The sequence below is a fragment of the Martes martes genome (assembly GCF_963455335.1).
Source record: "Martes martes genome assembly, chromosome: 14".
Taxonomy (NCBI): domain Eukaryota; kingdom Metazoa; phylum Chordata; class Mammalia; order Carnivora; family Mustelidae; genus Martes; species Martes martes.
The window spans coordinates 52,719,005-52,736,863 of NC_137902.1; the positions used below are offsets into that span (position 1 = coordinate 52,719,005).

At 37.2% G+C, this 17,859-nt stretch overlaps 1 protein-coding gene across 3 annotated transcripts in view; it reads left to right on the top strand.

Annotated features, from left to right (window-relative positions):
* Positions 1 to 7,846: 7,846 nt before the first annotated feature.
* Positions 7,847 to 17,859, top strand: part of USP54 (ubiquitin specific peptidase 54) — a 57,594-nt gene continuing 47,581 nt past the window's right edge. For 2 of the 3 annotated variants that reach the window (XM_080822517.1, XM_080822518.1), the window contains exons 1-2: positions 8,399 to 8,679; positions 13,517 to 13,609. In XM_080822517.1, coding sequence (XP_080678643.1) covers positions 8,533 to 8,679; positions 13,517 to 13,609 — 240 coding nt within the window. In that variant the 5' untranslated portion in view covers positions 8,399 to 8,532. Of the gene's footprint in view, positions 8,680 to 13,516; positions 13,610 to 17,859 lie in introns of all 3 variants that reach the window. The other variant, XM_080822516.1, reaches the window with a different exon arrangement.

Sequence of the window (17,859 nt, forward strand, 5' to 3'; positions counted from 1 at the left end):
AAAAAACCTTGATTTTTTTCTTCCAAATTTTTATTTAAATTCCAGTTAGTTAACATATAGTGTTATACTGGTTTCAGGTGTAGAATTTAGTGATTTATCACTTACATAGCCTGTACTCATCACAGCAGGTGCACTCCTTAATGCCCATCACCTGTTTGATGTATCCAGCACCTCCCCCGACTTCCCCTCTAGTAACCCTCAGTTACTATAATTTGTTCTTTATAGTTAAGAGTCTTAACAGTAGTTTGTTTGCTTGTTTTTTTCTTTCTTTTTTTTTCAAGATTTTATTTTTAAGTTATTTCTACACCCAACGTGGGGCTCAAACTTACAATTTTTTTTTTAAAGATTTTATTTATTTATTTGAGAGAGAGAGAGAGTGAGAGAATACACGGTTGGGGTATAGAGGGGCAGAGAAGGGAAGAGAGGGAAGGAGAAGCAGGCTTCCCGTTGAACAGGGAGCCTGATGTGGGACTCAATCCTAAAACCCTGAGATCATGACCTGAGCTGAAGGCAGGCACTTAATGACTGAACCACCCGGGCACCCTCAAACTTACAGTCTTGAGATTAGGAGTCACATGCTTCACTGACCAAGCCAGCCAGGTGCCCCTTCACAGCAGTTTCTTACGATTCTTAGTATTTCTGTGTTATTGTAACATTTCTTTCATTTCTGATTTTGTTAGTCTTCCTAGTCTAGCCAAAGAGTTGTCAATTTTTTTTATCTTTTCAAAAATCCAACTCTTTATCTTTTCTATTCTCTTTCTAGTATCTGTTAATTAACTTGATTATGAGTTCTTTCACAATATATACATATATCAAATCATCATGTTGTACACTTCATTATATACTACATTATAATTTTATTTGTCAATTATACCTTAATAAAGCTGGAAAATTTATGAATAAGCTTGTTTGGCTCCTTAGAGTCTATTCAGTAATAGTAAAATATAGATCACTATAACTTCAGAGTTGAGAGCAACACAATAGTAAAATTCTTATATGCTCTTTCTCTTCCACCTTTGATTGATTACTCCATAGTTGTAGCACTTGGCTGGAAACTGGTAAATGTGGGTAAAGATGATACGTTTTCTGTACAGTTTGTGAATAAATAGCTGCCAAGTAGCCTGCTATCTCTAAGTTTGCTGTCATTTAAGACTGTTCTTTGCAGAATGCTGTGAGTCCTTTGGTTGCTGCTGTGAGGGGCAAAGTGAGAGAGGAGTTCTAGGCAATAGGCTATGGAGCTGTTTTAATTTAAATTTCAATACATTTGTACATAAAACATCATTGCCATTATCAAGTGGTGGTGGTTTTTAATCGTCATCTAATAGACATAAAAATTAAGCAAGATTCTGTATTTCTTTTTATTATTTAAAAATTGTTTAAAAAGATTTTATTTATTTGAGAGCGCATGGAGCACACGTGAGAGAGCACGAGCACAACAAGCAGGAGGAGGGGCAGAGGGAGAAGCAGACTCCTGGTTGAGCAGGGACCCCAGCAACGCTGGGCTCAATCCCAGGACCCTGAGATCATGACCTGAGCTGAAGGCAGATGCTTAACCAACTGAGCCACCCAGGCACCCAAGATTCTATATTGAAACTGTATGTGGAAAACTGCCACCAAACAAATAATGAATGCTCACCAAGTTTTTCTTTTCTTAAAACTAAGTATCTAAGGATATGACTCTTGGATATAATTGTAGAAACCTCCCTAGAGTGGTGCCTGGCTGGCTCAGTCTGTAGAGCATGTGACTCTCGATCCTCAGGGTCATAAATTTGAGTCCCACTCTGGGTATAGTGGTTACTTTGGGTGTGGGCTAAGCATCTTCCTTCAGCTCAGGTCATGATCTCAGAGTCCTGGGATAGTTCCCCACAGCAGGCTCCCTGCTCAGCAGGGAGTCTACTTCTCCCTCTCCCACTGAGCCAGATAGGGGCTCGATCCCAGGACTGTGAGAACGTGACCTCAGCTGAAACCAAAGAGTTGGAGGCTTAACTGACTGAGCCACCCAGGTGTTGCTTAAATAAATCAAAAGACAAAGGGGGAAAAAAAAAAAGAACTACTTCCCTAGAATCGCACCAGCCCAAAACTGTGTAATATCTCTTAAAATGTTTATAGTGATGGTGAGGAAAAGCCTGAAGTTTTAACTGAGTCATATTAATATAAAAATACCTTCCTTGATAAGATGAAACAATTAATTTGGAAAGTTAAGAAGTATATAGCTCATACTTTATATATATCTGTAGAGTCACAATTTATAAATAGAAAGATGGATTATATGACAAATGGAAAAAACTTTGATAAACTTTTGTGATACTCTGGGTGCCTGGGTGGCTCAATCGGTTAAACATCTGCCTTTGGTTCAGGTGATAATCCCGGGGTCCTGGTATTGAGTCCTGCATTGGGCTCCCTGCAAGCAGGGAGCCTGCTTCTCCCTCTGCCTCACCCTTTCTCTTTCTCTCTGTCTCTCATGAATAAATAAATAAAATCTTCAAAAAAATTATTTGTGATAAAATGTCTGGCAATAACAGATATATGGATATAACACAGTTGGCTTCTGACCTCTATCTAGTCCCTGTTCTCAAATAGGGTGGGATAAAACTCTGTACCCTTTAGGGATGTAGGGTAACATAGGTAGGGGGGAGGATCACAGAAACATTGGTATAAGGGAAACACTGATCTTAAATAATGGAAAACTTTGGGGCACCTTGGTGGCTGGGTTGGTTAAGCCTCTGACTCCGGATTTGGTCTCAGGTCATGATCTCAGGGCTGAGATTGAACCCTGCCTTAGGGCTTCATGCTCAGTGGAGTGTCTGCTGGAGATTTTCTCCCTACTCCCTCTGCCCCTCCCCCCACTGTATATGTAAATAAATTTAAATAAATTCAAGTTCAAATAAAAATTAAATAAATTTAAATTAAATTTTAAATTAATCAAAATTTTTAAATTAAAATTAATTTAAATTAAAATTAAAAATTAAAAATTAAAAATTAAATTTAAATAAATTTAAATTTAAATAAAAATTTAAATAAATCTTTAAAAAATTATTGAAAACATATAGGAGTTAAGAAATGGGTGCTATAGCTTCAGGCTCGGGGTAGTCAAGGAATTTTTTTTTAAAGAAATTTTACTTATTTATTTGAGGGAGAGAGAGTGAGAGCGCACAGCAGGAGGAGGGCAGAGGGAGAGGGAGAAGCAGGGAGCTGAATGCAGGGCTTGATCCCAGGACCCTGGAATCATGACCTGAGCCAAAGGCAGAAGCTTAACCCACTGAGCTACCCAGGCACCCCTGTCATTTCATTTTATAAGTTCTCTCTTTTTCTTATTAATGCATCCAGTGACTCCAGGATCATGTAGCATCAAGTAGCAGCCAGTGTTAAGTGCTGCAGAAAAATTAAGAAGAATGAGGCCTATGGAAAAGCCAGTAGGTTTTGCAATTAGGAGATTTCTTTAAATGGAGATATTCCGTGAAGTAAAATTTTGGTGGTGGTGGAGTAAAGATCAGTACCATGTCCTGAAGAGATTGATGGTGAGCATAAAGAGGTAGCAGCTGTAAATTATTAATTGTAGAGACATTTAGCAATGAAAGGTCCAAAAAAATTTGGGACAGTAGGCATAGGAGTTAATAAATTCAAGGTGATCTTTGTTGTTGCTGTTTTTGTTTTTAAGAATATAGGGTATCTCTGTGTGGATGTCTTTAAAGGGAAAAGAACTGATGAAGAGGAAATGTTAGAAAGTAATGGTAATAACAGTCATTTATACAGTAATTACTATATGCTAGACATCGAATTAGCACTTTGCATAAATTAATTTTAATTCTTATAATAACAAACAAGATATTATAGATGTAGTTGGGGATTATTGACATATGAAATTGAGGTAGTTGCTTGTTGATTTATCAGGGCAATATAGTTTCTTTTTTTTTTTTTAATTTTATTTATTATTTATTTGAGAGAGAGACAGAGATAGAGCGATGGCGAGCAGGGAGGAGAGGGAGAAGCAGGCTCCCCCTAAGCAGGGAGCCTGATGTCCTGGGAGCCCACCCCAGGACACGGCCCAGGATCTGAGCTGAAAGGCAGGCGCTTATAGTTTCTTGAGTAAATTATAAGTAAACTGCAAATTACAGGTAAACCAGCAATATATATACAAGTTTTAATTGAGTAAATTATAAGTAAACTGCTATCTAGAATAATAGAAACTAGAAACATGAGCCACTTTCCTGGTTAATTGTTTGGATATCTCAGTGTAGTGCAGTTTGACTTCCTAATGTTTGTATTACTTTTGGCGTTAATCACTTGTAATGGGGCTACTGTTCCTTCATTAGAAACTCAGATACTCATCATGGTTTTTCCATTTGAATCATTTATCAATTGAACATGGTCATTCTTTGTAGACCTTCTAAAATGTTACACTGTTCCTTGTAGTAGGCTCAACTGTTTGCCTTTTTACATATAGAAAGTTAAACTTCGTATTTTAAAAATAATTGTAAAAAAAAATTAAATAAAATTCAAATGTTTCTCCAAGCACGTAGATAAATTGTTCTAATATATCCCTTGTCTTATGTGAGGACTAGTGTTCTTTTTATATAATTAGAGGACCTACTCCTGGTGGCTTACAACTTTCTAGTATCCTGAGGTCCCCAAACCAAAATTTACTTTTATACTTCTAGGCATTGTTGTTAGCTCATTCAGTGGAACTCGTTATTTAATCCTCTGTTTTGCAAACTTGCTAGCACTTTGGCATGCTCATTAGTAAATCTTAACCAGTGTGTTAAATTGGTATTGTGCCATTGTTTTACAGAGCCCCCAAAACAAAGTTCAGGATGTTTAAGTAGTTAGGATTATACAAAGTAGTAACAATGTGGAAATTGAACCTGTGTCTTCTACCTCCAAGCCTAGTCTTGGTCCTATTCGTATAATATCACAATTATTCAACATCACTTGTTCTTAGAACAACTAGATATTATACTGTATTTTAAACTCTCCTTTTCATAGAAATAGTGTTAAAGCTTTATTCCATTTTATTTTACCCTCATATCTATACTGTTTTGAATTTATCGTTCTCTTTTTCTCCTTTTTCTTTTTTTCAAATTTTAATTTGGGATTGCTAATATCTTCTGGCTATTATTTACCAGCTTAATGATTTTAGTCATTTTTGCATTAAATCATGAATACTACGTACATTACGAAGTAATTTCTACATAATTTTAAATTCTTTTTTTTTGCAGCTATCAGTTCTCTTTCAACTTAAAAAAATGGTTTAAAACTTATAGTGAAGTTACAAGTTATAAGAAATGGTGCAAAGAATTCCCATATCCCTTTCAGCCACATTTACCTGTTGTCAACATTATTGCTATGTTTGCTCTACCATTCTCCCTTTCTCTCCATATTTACAAATATTCACATACTCACACCCATATATATATATACATATATATATATATATATATATATATTATTTTCTTCTGAACCATTTCAGAGTAAGTTGTAGACATGCTCTTTTACCTCTAAATACTTGAATATTGCCCAAGAAGTTTTTGGATTGATGTGGGTAAAACTTTTTTTTTAACTATTTTATTTATTTGACAGAGAGAGGTCACAAGTAGGCAGAGACAGGCAGAGAGAGAGGGGGAAGCAGGCTCCCTGCCTAGCAGAGAGCCCGATGCGAGACTCGATCCCAGGACCCTGAGATCATGACCTGACCTGAAGGCAGAGGCTTAACCTACTGAGCCACCCAGGCGCCTGATGTGGGTAAAACTTTTAATTGACTTTGTCATATATCTTACTAGATGGCACAGTAGAAGGATTATGTTGTTTGGTGTTGGACCTACAACTTAAGTGAAATGTTTTGTCATCAGTATTTCTTGGGATCATTTGTTACTCCCTCTCTTGGCCCTATTCTTTCTGGCTCTCACCTCTAGTTTCTGACACACCTAGAGCCAGTGTGAGAGCTTTTTGCCTTACCCTACATAATGCTGCCATTCAGAGCCTGAGAATCTTTTTTTCTGTGACTGCTTTTTTTTAATTTTTTTTCTCTTTGCTCCCTGAACTCAGGGGTGTGTATCATAGGGCAGCCTGAGTTTCAGTAAGCTCCTAATGTGGATACTGGAAACCCTACCTGTCTGCCAAGTCCTTTTGGCTGTGAGCAAAGTAGAGGCTTGGTACTTGTCATTCCTTTGCAGCAGTTGCGCTGAAGGAATGCTGCCTGGCTTGTTGAAGTTGCTTAGTAGCTCCGAATGGGGTGTGTATGAGGGTGTGTATGAGGGTGAGAGTTGAGGGTCTTTTAATCTGTGTGGGAGATATGGGATCCTTCCTGGTGCCATGCTAATCATCAGGGAGTATTTATTGAGTTCCTCCTTATGACCAGCACTATGATAGGAGCTTTTGAAAGTCTAATAAAATACATAATTAAAGTCACAGATTTATAATAGTTAAAAAAATTCTAGTTCTGCCACTTACTAGTGGATTTGGGCAAGTTAAGTCTCACTGCTGTTCTGTAAAATGGAACTGTTAACACCTCATAATAGAGCTATTGTAAAGAGTAAATAAAGAATGTTAAGTATAGTGTTTAGTACTTGTCTGACACTAGTTAGTATTTCCTTTCATACAGTCATTCAGGATATATGACTGATACCATATAAAACAAATAGAGAGTAATAAAAACAAATAGAGAATAATATGACACTACAGTGTGTAGTCAAATACTTTAATTGTGACATGTAGATTATAAATAGTCTGGGAATTTAGAGAAGGGAAAGAACAGTCTTGTGCAACCATTTAATGTTCCTGTGCCTCAGTTTTTCCACTGGATATACTGGGTAGTGCTAGGTGATCTTTTAGAGAATGATTAAGATGCTTTAGCATTTTTGCTTTTTAGGTGGTTCATTTGATGATAGGAACTAAGGAAGGGAGAAGCGTGGGGAACTGTTGGAAACCAAATTTAATACTTAACATTCTTAATTTTTTTCTTATATGGACATGGCAGCCTTATAGGAAAGCTTAAAGCTGGAGATGAAGTATTTCCTTCCAGGAAAGGTGTCTGCTTTGGTATTTCTCCCCTGTTGCTTCACTGGCATTTTTAATTAGTTGAAAACTAATGTTGGTCAATGAATGGCCACTGATTATGAGTGCCTCAGATTTAATCTGAGAATTAAATTATTTGTAACCCAAATTATTTCTCTGATTCTCTGGCAAAAATAAAACACACAAATAGGGCAGGAGATTTAGTTCTCTAGGACTTGATGTTAAGGACATATGGCTTACTTGCCTTGAGTGTTTCTCTGAGATGGAACATCTTTCCTCAGAACAGAGTGATAACAGTCTGATAACAGACTGATAACTTGGCCTTCCCCCTTTAAACAGGCTTTCATAGCCATGAACATGTAAACGTAAAACATCTTTAAAAATTTCTTCATTCATAATATCTAACAGAAACTGTTCCAATTCTTCATCTGGTATATGTTTACTTGGTAATATTTTTGTTACTCTGATTTTGGAAAGTTGGTATTTGGTTTTTGTTTTTGTCCCAATCGACTTTCTTCTAGAAAATTTCAGAGAAGTTTCCTATGAAAGTAAATCTGCTCATACCTTTTTTTTTCTTTCCTCTGGCTTGACTGCTTCTCCTTTTTTTTTGTTGTTAAGGTTTTTTGGGTTTTGTTGTTGTTGTTGTCGTTGGGGTTCTTCTTGGAGGGGGGGTCATTGTTTGCCAAGGTTTCAAGTTTATAGTGAGAGGTGAGGCAACGTTGATCTTGGCAGAATAGCACAAAGCCAGTAGAGTCATTAAGTGACGCAAGCTTTTAGTTTTTTTTTTTTTTTTTTTTTCTTTTTGTTAAAGCTCTCTGGCAGAGCTGGCTATTCTAGTCACAGAGGAAACGAAGAGAAGAGACTTCTGAAATTCTGGATGGAATGATAGAAGACTTCAGGGGTGTGGTAAAAAAGAACAGCAGCAATTAAGAAAAGAAACCGTGAATAATTCCAACATATTTCTTACCTTTGTGGATTTTATGTCAGTTGTTTAGAACTTGAGTTTTTACTTTAGATGATGATGGGACAAGGAATACAGAAGGTGAGGAGGGTTGCATTGGATTCTTGCTTATTTGTCTGCTTCTCCTTCCAGTTGGGAAAAGTCTTCAGTCGACAAGAAGCATCATCAACAAATCTAAGAAATACATCCTACCGTGATCCTGGATTCTGCTGGAGTTGAGGACTGCAGCCACTTCATCACTATTTTATGGAGGCAATTCAAGAAAAATAGAAGGACACAATACCTAAGGATTTCTCTGTTTATGTTAGTACTGTGCCATGTTAAATTTTGGGCATTGTTTGGAGCAAGTTGGGGATGGCTCTGTCATGTGGATCTAAGAAGATACTTGAGTTCCTTGAGCTACACAGATGATGTTTGGAAGGTTGTAAACTCAAAATATTTCAACATAAATTCATTGAATTCTGGATTCTCTTTTACAAGTCAGGACTTCAGCAGACAGAAACTTTTTCCCAAAAAGATACAAAGCCTTTTCTGAGTTTTCAAGCTAAATGTGAACAATAATGTCTTGGAAAAGAAATTATTTTTCAGGGGGCCGTGGTAGTGTCCAAGGGATGTTTGCACCTCGAAGCTCAACCTCCATAGCCCCCAGCAAAGGCCTCAGCAATGAGCCAGGACAAAACAGCTGCTTCCTCAACAGTGCCCTGCAGGTAAGGGCAATTTCTTTCTTTCTGGTGAACTTTGACTCTTGGTTGCTGATGCTATGTTTCCAATAACTCTTTTTTTTTTTTTTTAGGATTTTATTTATTTATTTGATAGAGAGAGCGAGCACAAGTAGGCAGAGAGGTAGGCACAGAGAGAGGGGGAAAAGGCTCCCTGCGGAGCAGAGAGTCTGATGTGGGGCTCGATCCCCCCAATAACTCTTTTAAATATAATCCTTGATGGTCTCTGTTTAAGGTTAGCAGACTGAGATCATTTTTAAGCCTATCTGTGTGATCTTAGGCAAGGTACTTATCTCTTTGAGATAATTACCTTATTTGTAGGAAAAAGGGATTAATAATGATAACAGAAATAATAACTGTGACTACTACTACTTACCTGCCTGAAGGGGAGAGTACATGGACTAGATGATCTTAATACTTGTTTATTGGTGCTCCTGGGTGTCTCAGTCGTTAAGCGTCTGCCTTTGGCTCTGGTCGTGATCCCAGGGTCCTGGGATTGAGCCCCACATTGGGCTCCCTGCTCTGTGAGCCTGCTTCTCCCTATTCCTCTGCCTGCTGCTCCCCCTGCTGTGCTCTCTCTCTCAAATAAATAAATAAAATCTTAAAATAAAAATACTTGTTTGTTGACTTTCTTTTTGCTTCCTTTTTTACCTTTTGAGACCAAACTGTATCGCCCTACTTGCTTTTCTCTAGTAAAGAAAGCAAAGTTCTTTCCACTAGTCAAAGACTTCTAGGTATATTACTCTCGTCTTCATTAGAAGGCTCTTAGCATTCAGGCTCTTAGCATATACACTGAATGGAGTCCAGTCTTTGTCCATTTCTTCTTCTCCTTCCTCTGAGCTCTCTTGTAGTGATTCATGATTGGTGTCTGGTCAGATACGCTTGAACAAACGTAGTGGAAAGTAATTCCCCTAAGGTGTGATTGTCTATACTAGATTTTCCCTTTTGGTATTGGTTGCCACACTAGTGATAACAGAATCCCAAAGCTTCTTGTCTGCCTGCCTTCTTTGCCTTGTCATGCCCATAGAATGTTAAGTTCATCCCCTTTGGCCTAACTTTCAAGCAATTACTTTCCCCTCTTTTCTGCTCCTCAGAATAAGAGTAAATGAAATTTGCCCCCCAAGATAATTATGCTTGGGTAAAATATTAGTGTTATTGTTCAGATGTAATGAGAAAAGTTGCTATGAGAGAAGAAAAGACAAGGCAATGTATTTGGTATAAAAAGCAGTGGACACTCTCTCTAAAATAAATCTTTCTTTTTTTTTTAAGATTTTATTTATTTAGGGACGCCTGGGTGGCTCAGTTGGTTGAGCGGCTGCCTTCGGCCCAGGTCATGATCCCAGCGTCCTGGGATCGAGTCCCACATTGGGCTCCTTGCTCGGCGGGGAGCCTGCTTCTCCCTCTGCCTCTGCCTACCACTCTGCCTGTGCTCGCTCGCTCTCTCTAACAAATGAATAAATAAATAAAAAAAATAAAAAAAAAAGATTTTATTTATTTATTTGACAGACAGAAATCACAAGTAGGCAGAGAGGCAGGCAGAGAGTGGGGGGTGCAGGCTGCCTGCCGAGCAGAGAGGCTGATGTAGGGCTTGATCCCAGGACCCTGGGATCATGACCTGAGCTAAAGGCAGAGACTTTAACCCACTGAGCCACCCAGGAACCCCTAAAGTAAATAAATAAATTTTTTAAAAATGGAGGAGGGCAGCCCTGATGGCTCAGTTGGTGGAGCAACTGACTCTTGGTTTTAGCTCAGGTTGTGGTCTCAGGGTCGTGAGATCAGGCCCCGAGTCGGGCTCTGTGCTTAGTGTGGAGTCTGCTTGGGACTTTCTCTACTTCTCCCCCTGTCCCTCTCTCCTGCTCTCTCTCATTGCCTCTCTTTAGAATAAATAAATAAATCTTTTTTTTTTTTTTTTTTTAAAGCACGGGGGGTGCCTGGGTGGCTCAGTGGGTTAAAGACTGACTTTAGCTCAGGTCGTGATCCCAGCATCCTGGGATCAGCCCGCCTCGGTCTGTCTTCCCCCTCTCTCTGCCTGCCTCCCTGCCTACTTGTGATCTCTCTCTCTGTCAAATAAATAAACATAAAAATCTTTAAAAAAATAAAAAATTTAAAAAAATAAAAAAAGCACTAGACTTATGAATTAGTTTTAGTGTATCTGTAGACTTGTGATCTTGTACAGGTAATAGTATTTCAGTTTCCTCATTTGTAATATAAGACTCTTGCCAAGCTTATTTATGTAATAAAGTTTCATACTTGGGGTACCTGGCTGGCTCAGTCAGTGGAGTATCTGATTCTTGGTCTCAGGGTTGTGAGTTCAGGCCCTACACTGAGTTAACAGATTACTTTAAAAAAGTTTTATACTCTCGGTTTTCAAATTTTTATTGGAAAACACTAAAGAATCCTATGCTATTAAGCCTAGAGAAAGAATTTAACTATATTCCCTCATTACTACCACAAATTTAAGGCAGTTGGGTGGGGTTTGTTAGTTTTTTTTTTTCCACAGATGCTGCATGTGAGTTTTTTGAGTGACATTGCATAAACTAATAATACTTTTGTATTTTAGAAGCAGGCAGAAAGGGGCGCCTGGGTGGCTCAGTGGGTTAAAGCCTCTGCTTTCGGCTCAGGTCATGATCCCAGGGTCCTGGGATTGAGCCCCGCATTGGGCTTTCTGCTCGGCAGGGAGCCTGCTTCCTCCTCTCTTTCTTTGCCTGTCTCTCTGCCTACTTGTGATCTCTGTCTGTCAAATAAATAAATAAAATCTTAAAAAAAAAAAAAGCCGGCCAAAAAAAAAAAAAGTGTTGATATAGGTGTGTGTTTATCTCCTTCCCGGCCACAGTCCTGTTTTTATAATTCTGTGTTTTCCTGTATGCTCTGTCTGTATTGAAACAACAATATTTATGACTTTCTGTTCTAATTTCCAGTGCCATATGGAACACATAATACACACACCCAAGCACACATTTATAAATCCATACTTAAAGATTGAGTCATTTATGGTTTTGGAGTGCCTTTTGTAATCGTGTTACAAGTTGAAAGTAATTGTTTCTATAAGCTAATATTCTATCTTTTTTTAAAGATTTTATTTATATTTATTTGATAGAGAGAGCACATAAGTGGGGAGCAGCAGGCAGAGGGAGAAACAGGCTTCCACCCAGCAGGGAGCCCGATGTGGGACTCGATCCCAGGACTCTGGGATCACCACCTGAGCTGAAGGCAGACACTTAACTGACTGCGCCACCCAGGCATCCCATATTCTGACTTTTGATATGAATGCTATGTTGGCCACAGATGTATTGAAACCATTATGTTTATTATAAAAAGATGTTACTTACTTAGGAGTACAATGTATTTCGAAGAACTTCTGGAATATATACTTTGAAGACACATAAGTAAAAAGAAGCTCCAGAAGTACAGTGCCTTTTCAGATGTGATGCCATTTAAATGTTTTCTAAGCAAGCGGAGCTTCCTGAGGCATTATGCTATATATTATACCATTTCTTTTTTAGCTAAAGTCCATAGTGTATTCAGATTTCCTTAATTTTTGCCTAGTATCTTTTTCTGTTCCAGGATCCCATTCAGGATACCACAGTTACATTTACTTGTCATGTCTCCTTAGGCTTTTCTTGGCTCTGTCAGTTTCTTAAAATTTCCTTGTTTTTGATGATCTTAACAATTTTGAGTAATACTATTCAGGTATTTTGTGAGATGTCTCACTATTGGAATTTGTTTGATATGTTTCTCATCATTAGACTCTTCTGGGTCTTGAGAGGAAGACCATAAAAATAAAGTATCCTTTTCATTACATCATATCTAGGTTACATACTATGAACATGATTTATCACTGTTGCTATCACCATTTTTTTATTCTGTTGACTTAAAGAAGGTCGTACATCTCTCAAAGAAAGGTCCAAAAATTGAGAAATCTAGCAAAGACAAAATTCTATACTACAAATCAAGCTCAAAATAAGTTTTCAATACCATATGATTTCACTTACATGTGGAATCTAAAAAGCAAAACAAATGATAAACAAAAAGCAGAATCAGATCTATAAATATGGAGAAAAACTGATGGTTGTAAGAGGAAAGGGAGATGGAGGGGTGGGCAAAATGGTGAAGGGGGGTGGGAGATATAAGCTTCCAGTTATGGAATGAATAAGTCATGGGGAGGGGCATTTGGCTGGCTTAGTTGGTAGAGCATGTGACTCTTGATCTCAGGGTTGTGAGTTCAAGCCTCAGGTTGGGTGTGGAGATTACTTAAAAGAGTAATAAAACCTTAAAAAAAGTCATGGTAATAAAAGGGAACAGCATAGGGAATATAGTCAGTGGTATTATAATAGTGATGAATATGACAGATGGCAGCTACATTTGTGTTCGTAAGTACAACATAACATATAGACATGTGGAATCCCTATGTTATATATCTGAAACTAATGTAATGTGTATCAACTATATGTAAAAAAAAAAAAAAAGTTTATTCCAAAAAAAATTTTTTTCTTGTGTGGATCATTTAAATATACCCTATTATGCAGCTTTTAACTCATAAATTAACACTTCAGGATCACATTTGACGTATGTTATACCTTATTTTCTCTGTGTAAACTTCCTTCATTTTCAAATTAATGTATTTTTTAGAATATAGTTATCTGTCCCTCATGTTAGCTACCTTACCCTTTTTTCACATTTGTTTTAATATACTAGAATGAGCTTTTCTCTTGGGAATGAAGATATATTCTGTAGTCATTACCTATGTTTTTTAAAATTCTTGACTCTAAGATCAAATGGAGGCTTTTTTGTAGAGTGATGAAGTATTTCCTCCCTTTTTTGCCAGGTTTTATGGCACTTAGACATCTTCCGACGTAGCTTTAGGCAGCTTACAACTCACAAGTGCATGGGCGATTCCTGCATCTTTTGTGCTCTCAAGGTAAGTTCTTCAAATCTGTTTCTTCTCACCACCATTAGGCTGCCAAATGATCAATATTGAGGTAGTTTGGTTAATCAGAGTGATGCTAAAGAATTTCTTATTAGTGCAAAGATGAGTATGATTAGTTTTTCTTGCTTTGAGGAATTGTTACTTGGCTTAGGTTGTCTGTTTTTTTGAGACTTTTTTGTCCATACAGCTCTATTTAATATGATAGGATTTTATTCAAATGTACTTAGATTTTGAGTATTACCTGAAGAGCTAATTCTAAATTTTTATTTTGAAAGAATAAACAACCAGGTATTTTTAGTGGAATTAACTATTGTCTGTTAAAGCTAAATTTAGCAACAAACTCTTCCTATTGACAAAAGCCAGTACTAACATTTTTCTATTCCCTAATGTTTCCCATTACCACATTTAATAGATTCATTATACCCATTCTCGACCCCATTGTCTGACTCCCAAGTTTTTCATTTCTGATAAAATGAAACCCAAGGATTCAGAGTATGCTGCAATAGAGGAAGAACTAGGTTGTATAAAAGGCCCCATTCTAAATTACTTTATCTGTTGTCCAACATTGAGCTTCTCTGTGTGTTTTTTGGTTTGTATGTACAATGGATTATTTATGGCTGGATGAGTCTGCTTGAGTTCTGATAAGCATACAGTGTCATTTTTCAGACTCAAGAAGTCATTCTTGGTTTGTGACAGGGATGCTTGAGTGTGGTCATTATATATTTAATTTAGTTGTTTTTACATCTTGGAGTAAGAACTATAACAAAAATCCAGGAGAATTTCCCAGTTATTTCAGGTGTTCACAACAATTGATTTGAAAGTTTTTTGAGCAACATCATTTTGGAGTTTTAAGTCCATGTTGGGCAGATATCTTTAGAAAGAGATGACTGAGTCTTTTGAACATTTTATTGCTTGGGTCACAAATATCTTTTTTCTTTCCCCCTTGGAAGCACTGGAATTTTTAGCAAAATATATATTATTGATTAATTGGGAGTTTGAATGTGAATTTTAATGAAACCATATCTTTTACAAATTGTAACATTTCTGACTATGCCCATTCAGACAGAAGTCCATCCACAAGAGTATTTGGCTTGATTCTCTGAAGGGCACATTAACATTAAGTATCTAATTTTGGGTAAGCAAGAAATATAGTGGTCCTCTGGCCAGCAAATCCGAGGAAAGTCTAGTTCATGGCATTAAAAACCTAAGTAAGGTACTTGCTAGAGAAATTTGAATCTTGGAGAAATCCCTGGTAGAGGAATCTCTTGAAACTAGAAGCTCTCATCTGTACCAGGAGGTAATGATAGAACTTATATGACCCCCTGACATGACTTTGATTAGTCAGGACTGTGTCATCCTCTTCATTGACCAAGGTGGGATTCTGATAAACTGGCTGTACCAGTCTTGTTATGTTTTAATTTCCAGAAGTACAAATTGTTATTGTGATATAAATTAGTATCATTATAGAAACCAAATAGTTGAAGTAAACTAACAATGGGACTTCATGGGATACCTTCTGAGATACCCAAGTAAGGAAGGAAGATATTTTTCAACTTATGAGGCTGAGGATGTACCTTGGGACTCTTTCAGGGAAGCAGTTGCTTATGGCAGATAGGTAAATGGGCTTGGGAAATCAAAGGCTCTGTTTTAGATCTTCATAATTCTGAGGAGTTCTAGTATTTTCCTCATCACATGATTGTCTGAGCTATCAATGAGGTTTATTTTCCTTCACTGCTTCTTTTGTTATATTGGGAGTATATTAAAATTTTGATGTTTTCCTGTAAAGTGCTTCTCAGTCCCTCAGTGCTATATAAGTGTTAAATAATTAAGCTCTAAACAATTAAGTTTGGATTCTTTTAATTATTGTATACCTCGTTTGAAAATTATAAATAGACATATTGCAAATGGATTAATTTGACTGTGTGGATGAACTGAACGTGGTTCTAAGAGTTGAGAAATTTAAATTGTTAGACTAGCCATATTCCTTCATCCAGGAGACTTTCATTTTCTGAGAGAACAGAAGGAACGTTGAGTGTTCGGAAGAGTAAATCTGGGATGGACCATCAGCACCTGGAATGTCTTTTTTGTTCCCTATTTTAATTTTTTTTTTTTTTTTTTTTTTTTTTAAGGAAAAGAGATAGGGGCAGGGCAGAGGGAAAGGTAAGGAGAGAATCTTAAGCAGTCTCCATGCCCAGCAGGAGACAACCCTGAGATCATGACCTGAGCCAAAATCAAGGGTTGGATGCTTAACTGAGCCACCTAAAAATATTTTTATGGAATATGAAATAATATAATTCATCATTGAACTAGATTCTAGTCAGTCTAATAAAACAAAAGGATAAATATTAGAAAGAAAGCAACAAAGGTATTATTTACAGATGATATGATTGGCTATTAAAAAAAAATCTCAGAGTATCTGCTGATATAGCAGTAGAATCAATAAGAGGATTTAGCAGGTTGTTGCCTGTAAGATTAAGGTATAACATTCAATTGTATTTCTGTGTACTAGCAACTAACAGAAAATGTAACTTAAAAAGAGTTTTTGTAATAATAACCAAGTATATAAAGTACATATGAATAAATCTAACAAAAAGATGTGACATTTATATAAAATCTCCACAGAGATCCAGTATAATGAATAATCACAAAATGAATATCTTGTAACAACTCTTTGGGTGAAAATAGAATATTGTCAGTACCATAGACATTCACCCTCCCTTCTTTCTCAGTCATATCTCCGTCTTTCTCTCAGGAGTGGCCACTTTTCTGATGTTTGTAGTAATCACTTCCTTGTTTAATCTGAATAGTTTTCCTACCTATGTATCCATTCTTAAACAATCTAATTTAAAAATTATCTGTTTTTTAAAAAATTACTTCACTGTAAATGGAATCATTTTTAAAAGATTTATTTATTTTAGAGAGATAGAGGGAGTGCAACAGCACGGGGGGCAGGAATAAATGGGAGGGGCAGAGGGAAAGAGACTCTTTTTTTTTTTTTTTTTTTTTTTAAGAGATCACAAGTAGGCAGAGAGGCAGGCAGAGAGAGGTGGGGGAAGCAGGCTCCCTGCTGAGCAGAGAGCCTGATGTGGGGCTCGATCCCAGGACCCTGGAATCATGACCTGAGCCGAAGGCAGAGGCTTAACCCTCTGAGCCACCCAGGCGCGCCAGGAAAGAGACTCTTAAGCAAACTCTGAACTGAGCATGGATCCATCTCAGGACTCTGAGATCATGACCTGAGCTGAAACCAAGAGTCATTCGCTTAACTGACTATGCCACTTAGGTGCCCTGTAAATGGAATCATTTTGTATAAATTCGTGAGTGTGTGTGTGTGTGTGTGTGTGTGTGTGTGTGTGTGTGTCTTCTTCAGTGCAGCAATATAAGATCATCATATTTTTATGTGCAGGTTGACTTTGTTCATCTTCATTGTTATATGGTATTTCATTGTATAAAGAAACCAGTTTGTTTATTCCATTACTGGTAGTCATTTGGATTATTTCCAGTTTTTAATTTTTTATGAACAATATTGCCAAGAACATTCTTATATATATCTACATATGTATACACATTTTTTGCATATATGCCTAGGAATAGAATTACTGCATCATAGGATATGTAGATCTTTGAATTTTTTTTTTTTTTTAAATAATGCTAACTGTCTTCTGGTATTTCCATAAGTCAGTATATTCTGACTGGCAGGTTTGTCCTGGAAGTTGAGAAAATTCATTTCTGAAATTCTTTTTTTTTTTTTTAAATTTTATTTATTTATTTGACAGAAAGAGACACAGCAAAAGAGGGAACACAAGCAGGGGGAGTGGGAGAGGGAGAAGCAGGCTCCCTGCTGAGCAGGGAGCTGGATGCAAGGCTCTATCCCAGGACCCTGGGATCATGACCTGAACCAAAGGCAGACGCTTAACCGACTCAGCCACCCAGGTGTCCCTAATTTTTCCATTTCTTAAATTGGGTGGTGGACACATGGGCATTTCTTTATTATTATTTAACTAAATATATATATGGTGCTTGTTTATAATTTAAGTGATGATTTTTATTTTTATTTTTAAAAAGATTTTATTTATTTGTTTGACAGAGAGAGACACACTGAGAGAGGGAAACCAAGCAGGGGGAGTGGGAGAGGGAGAAGCAGGTCTCCCACTGAGCAGGGAACCCCATGTGGGGCTCGATCCGAACCTGAGCTGAAGGCAGACACTTTTTGACTGAGCCACCCAGGTGCCCCAAATGATGAT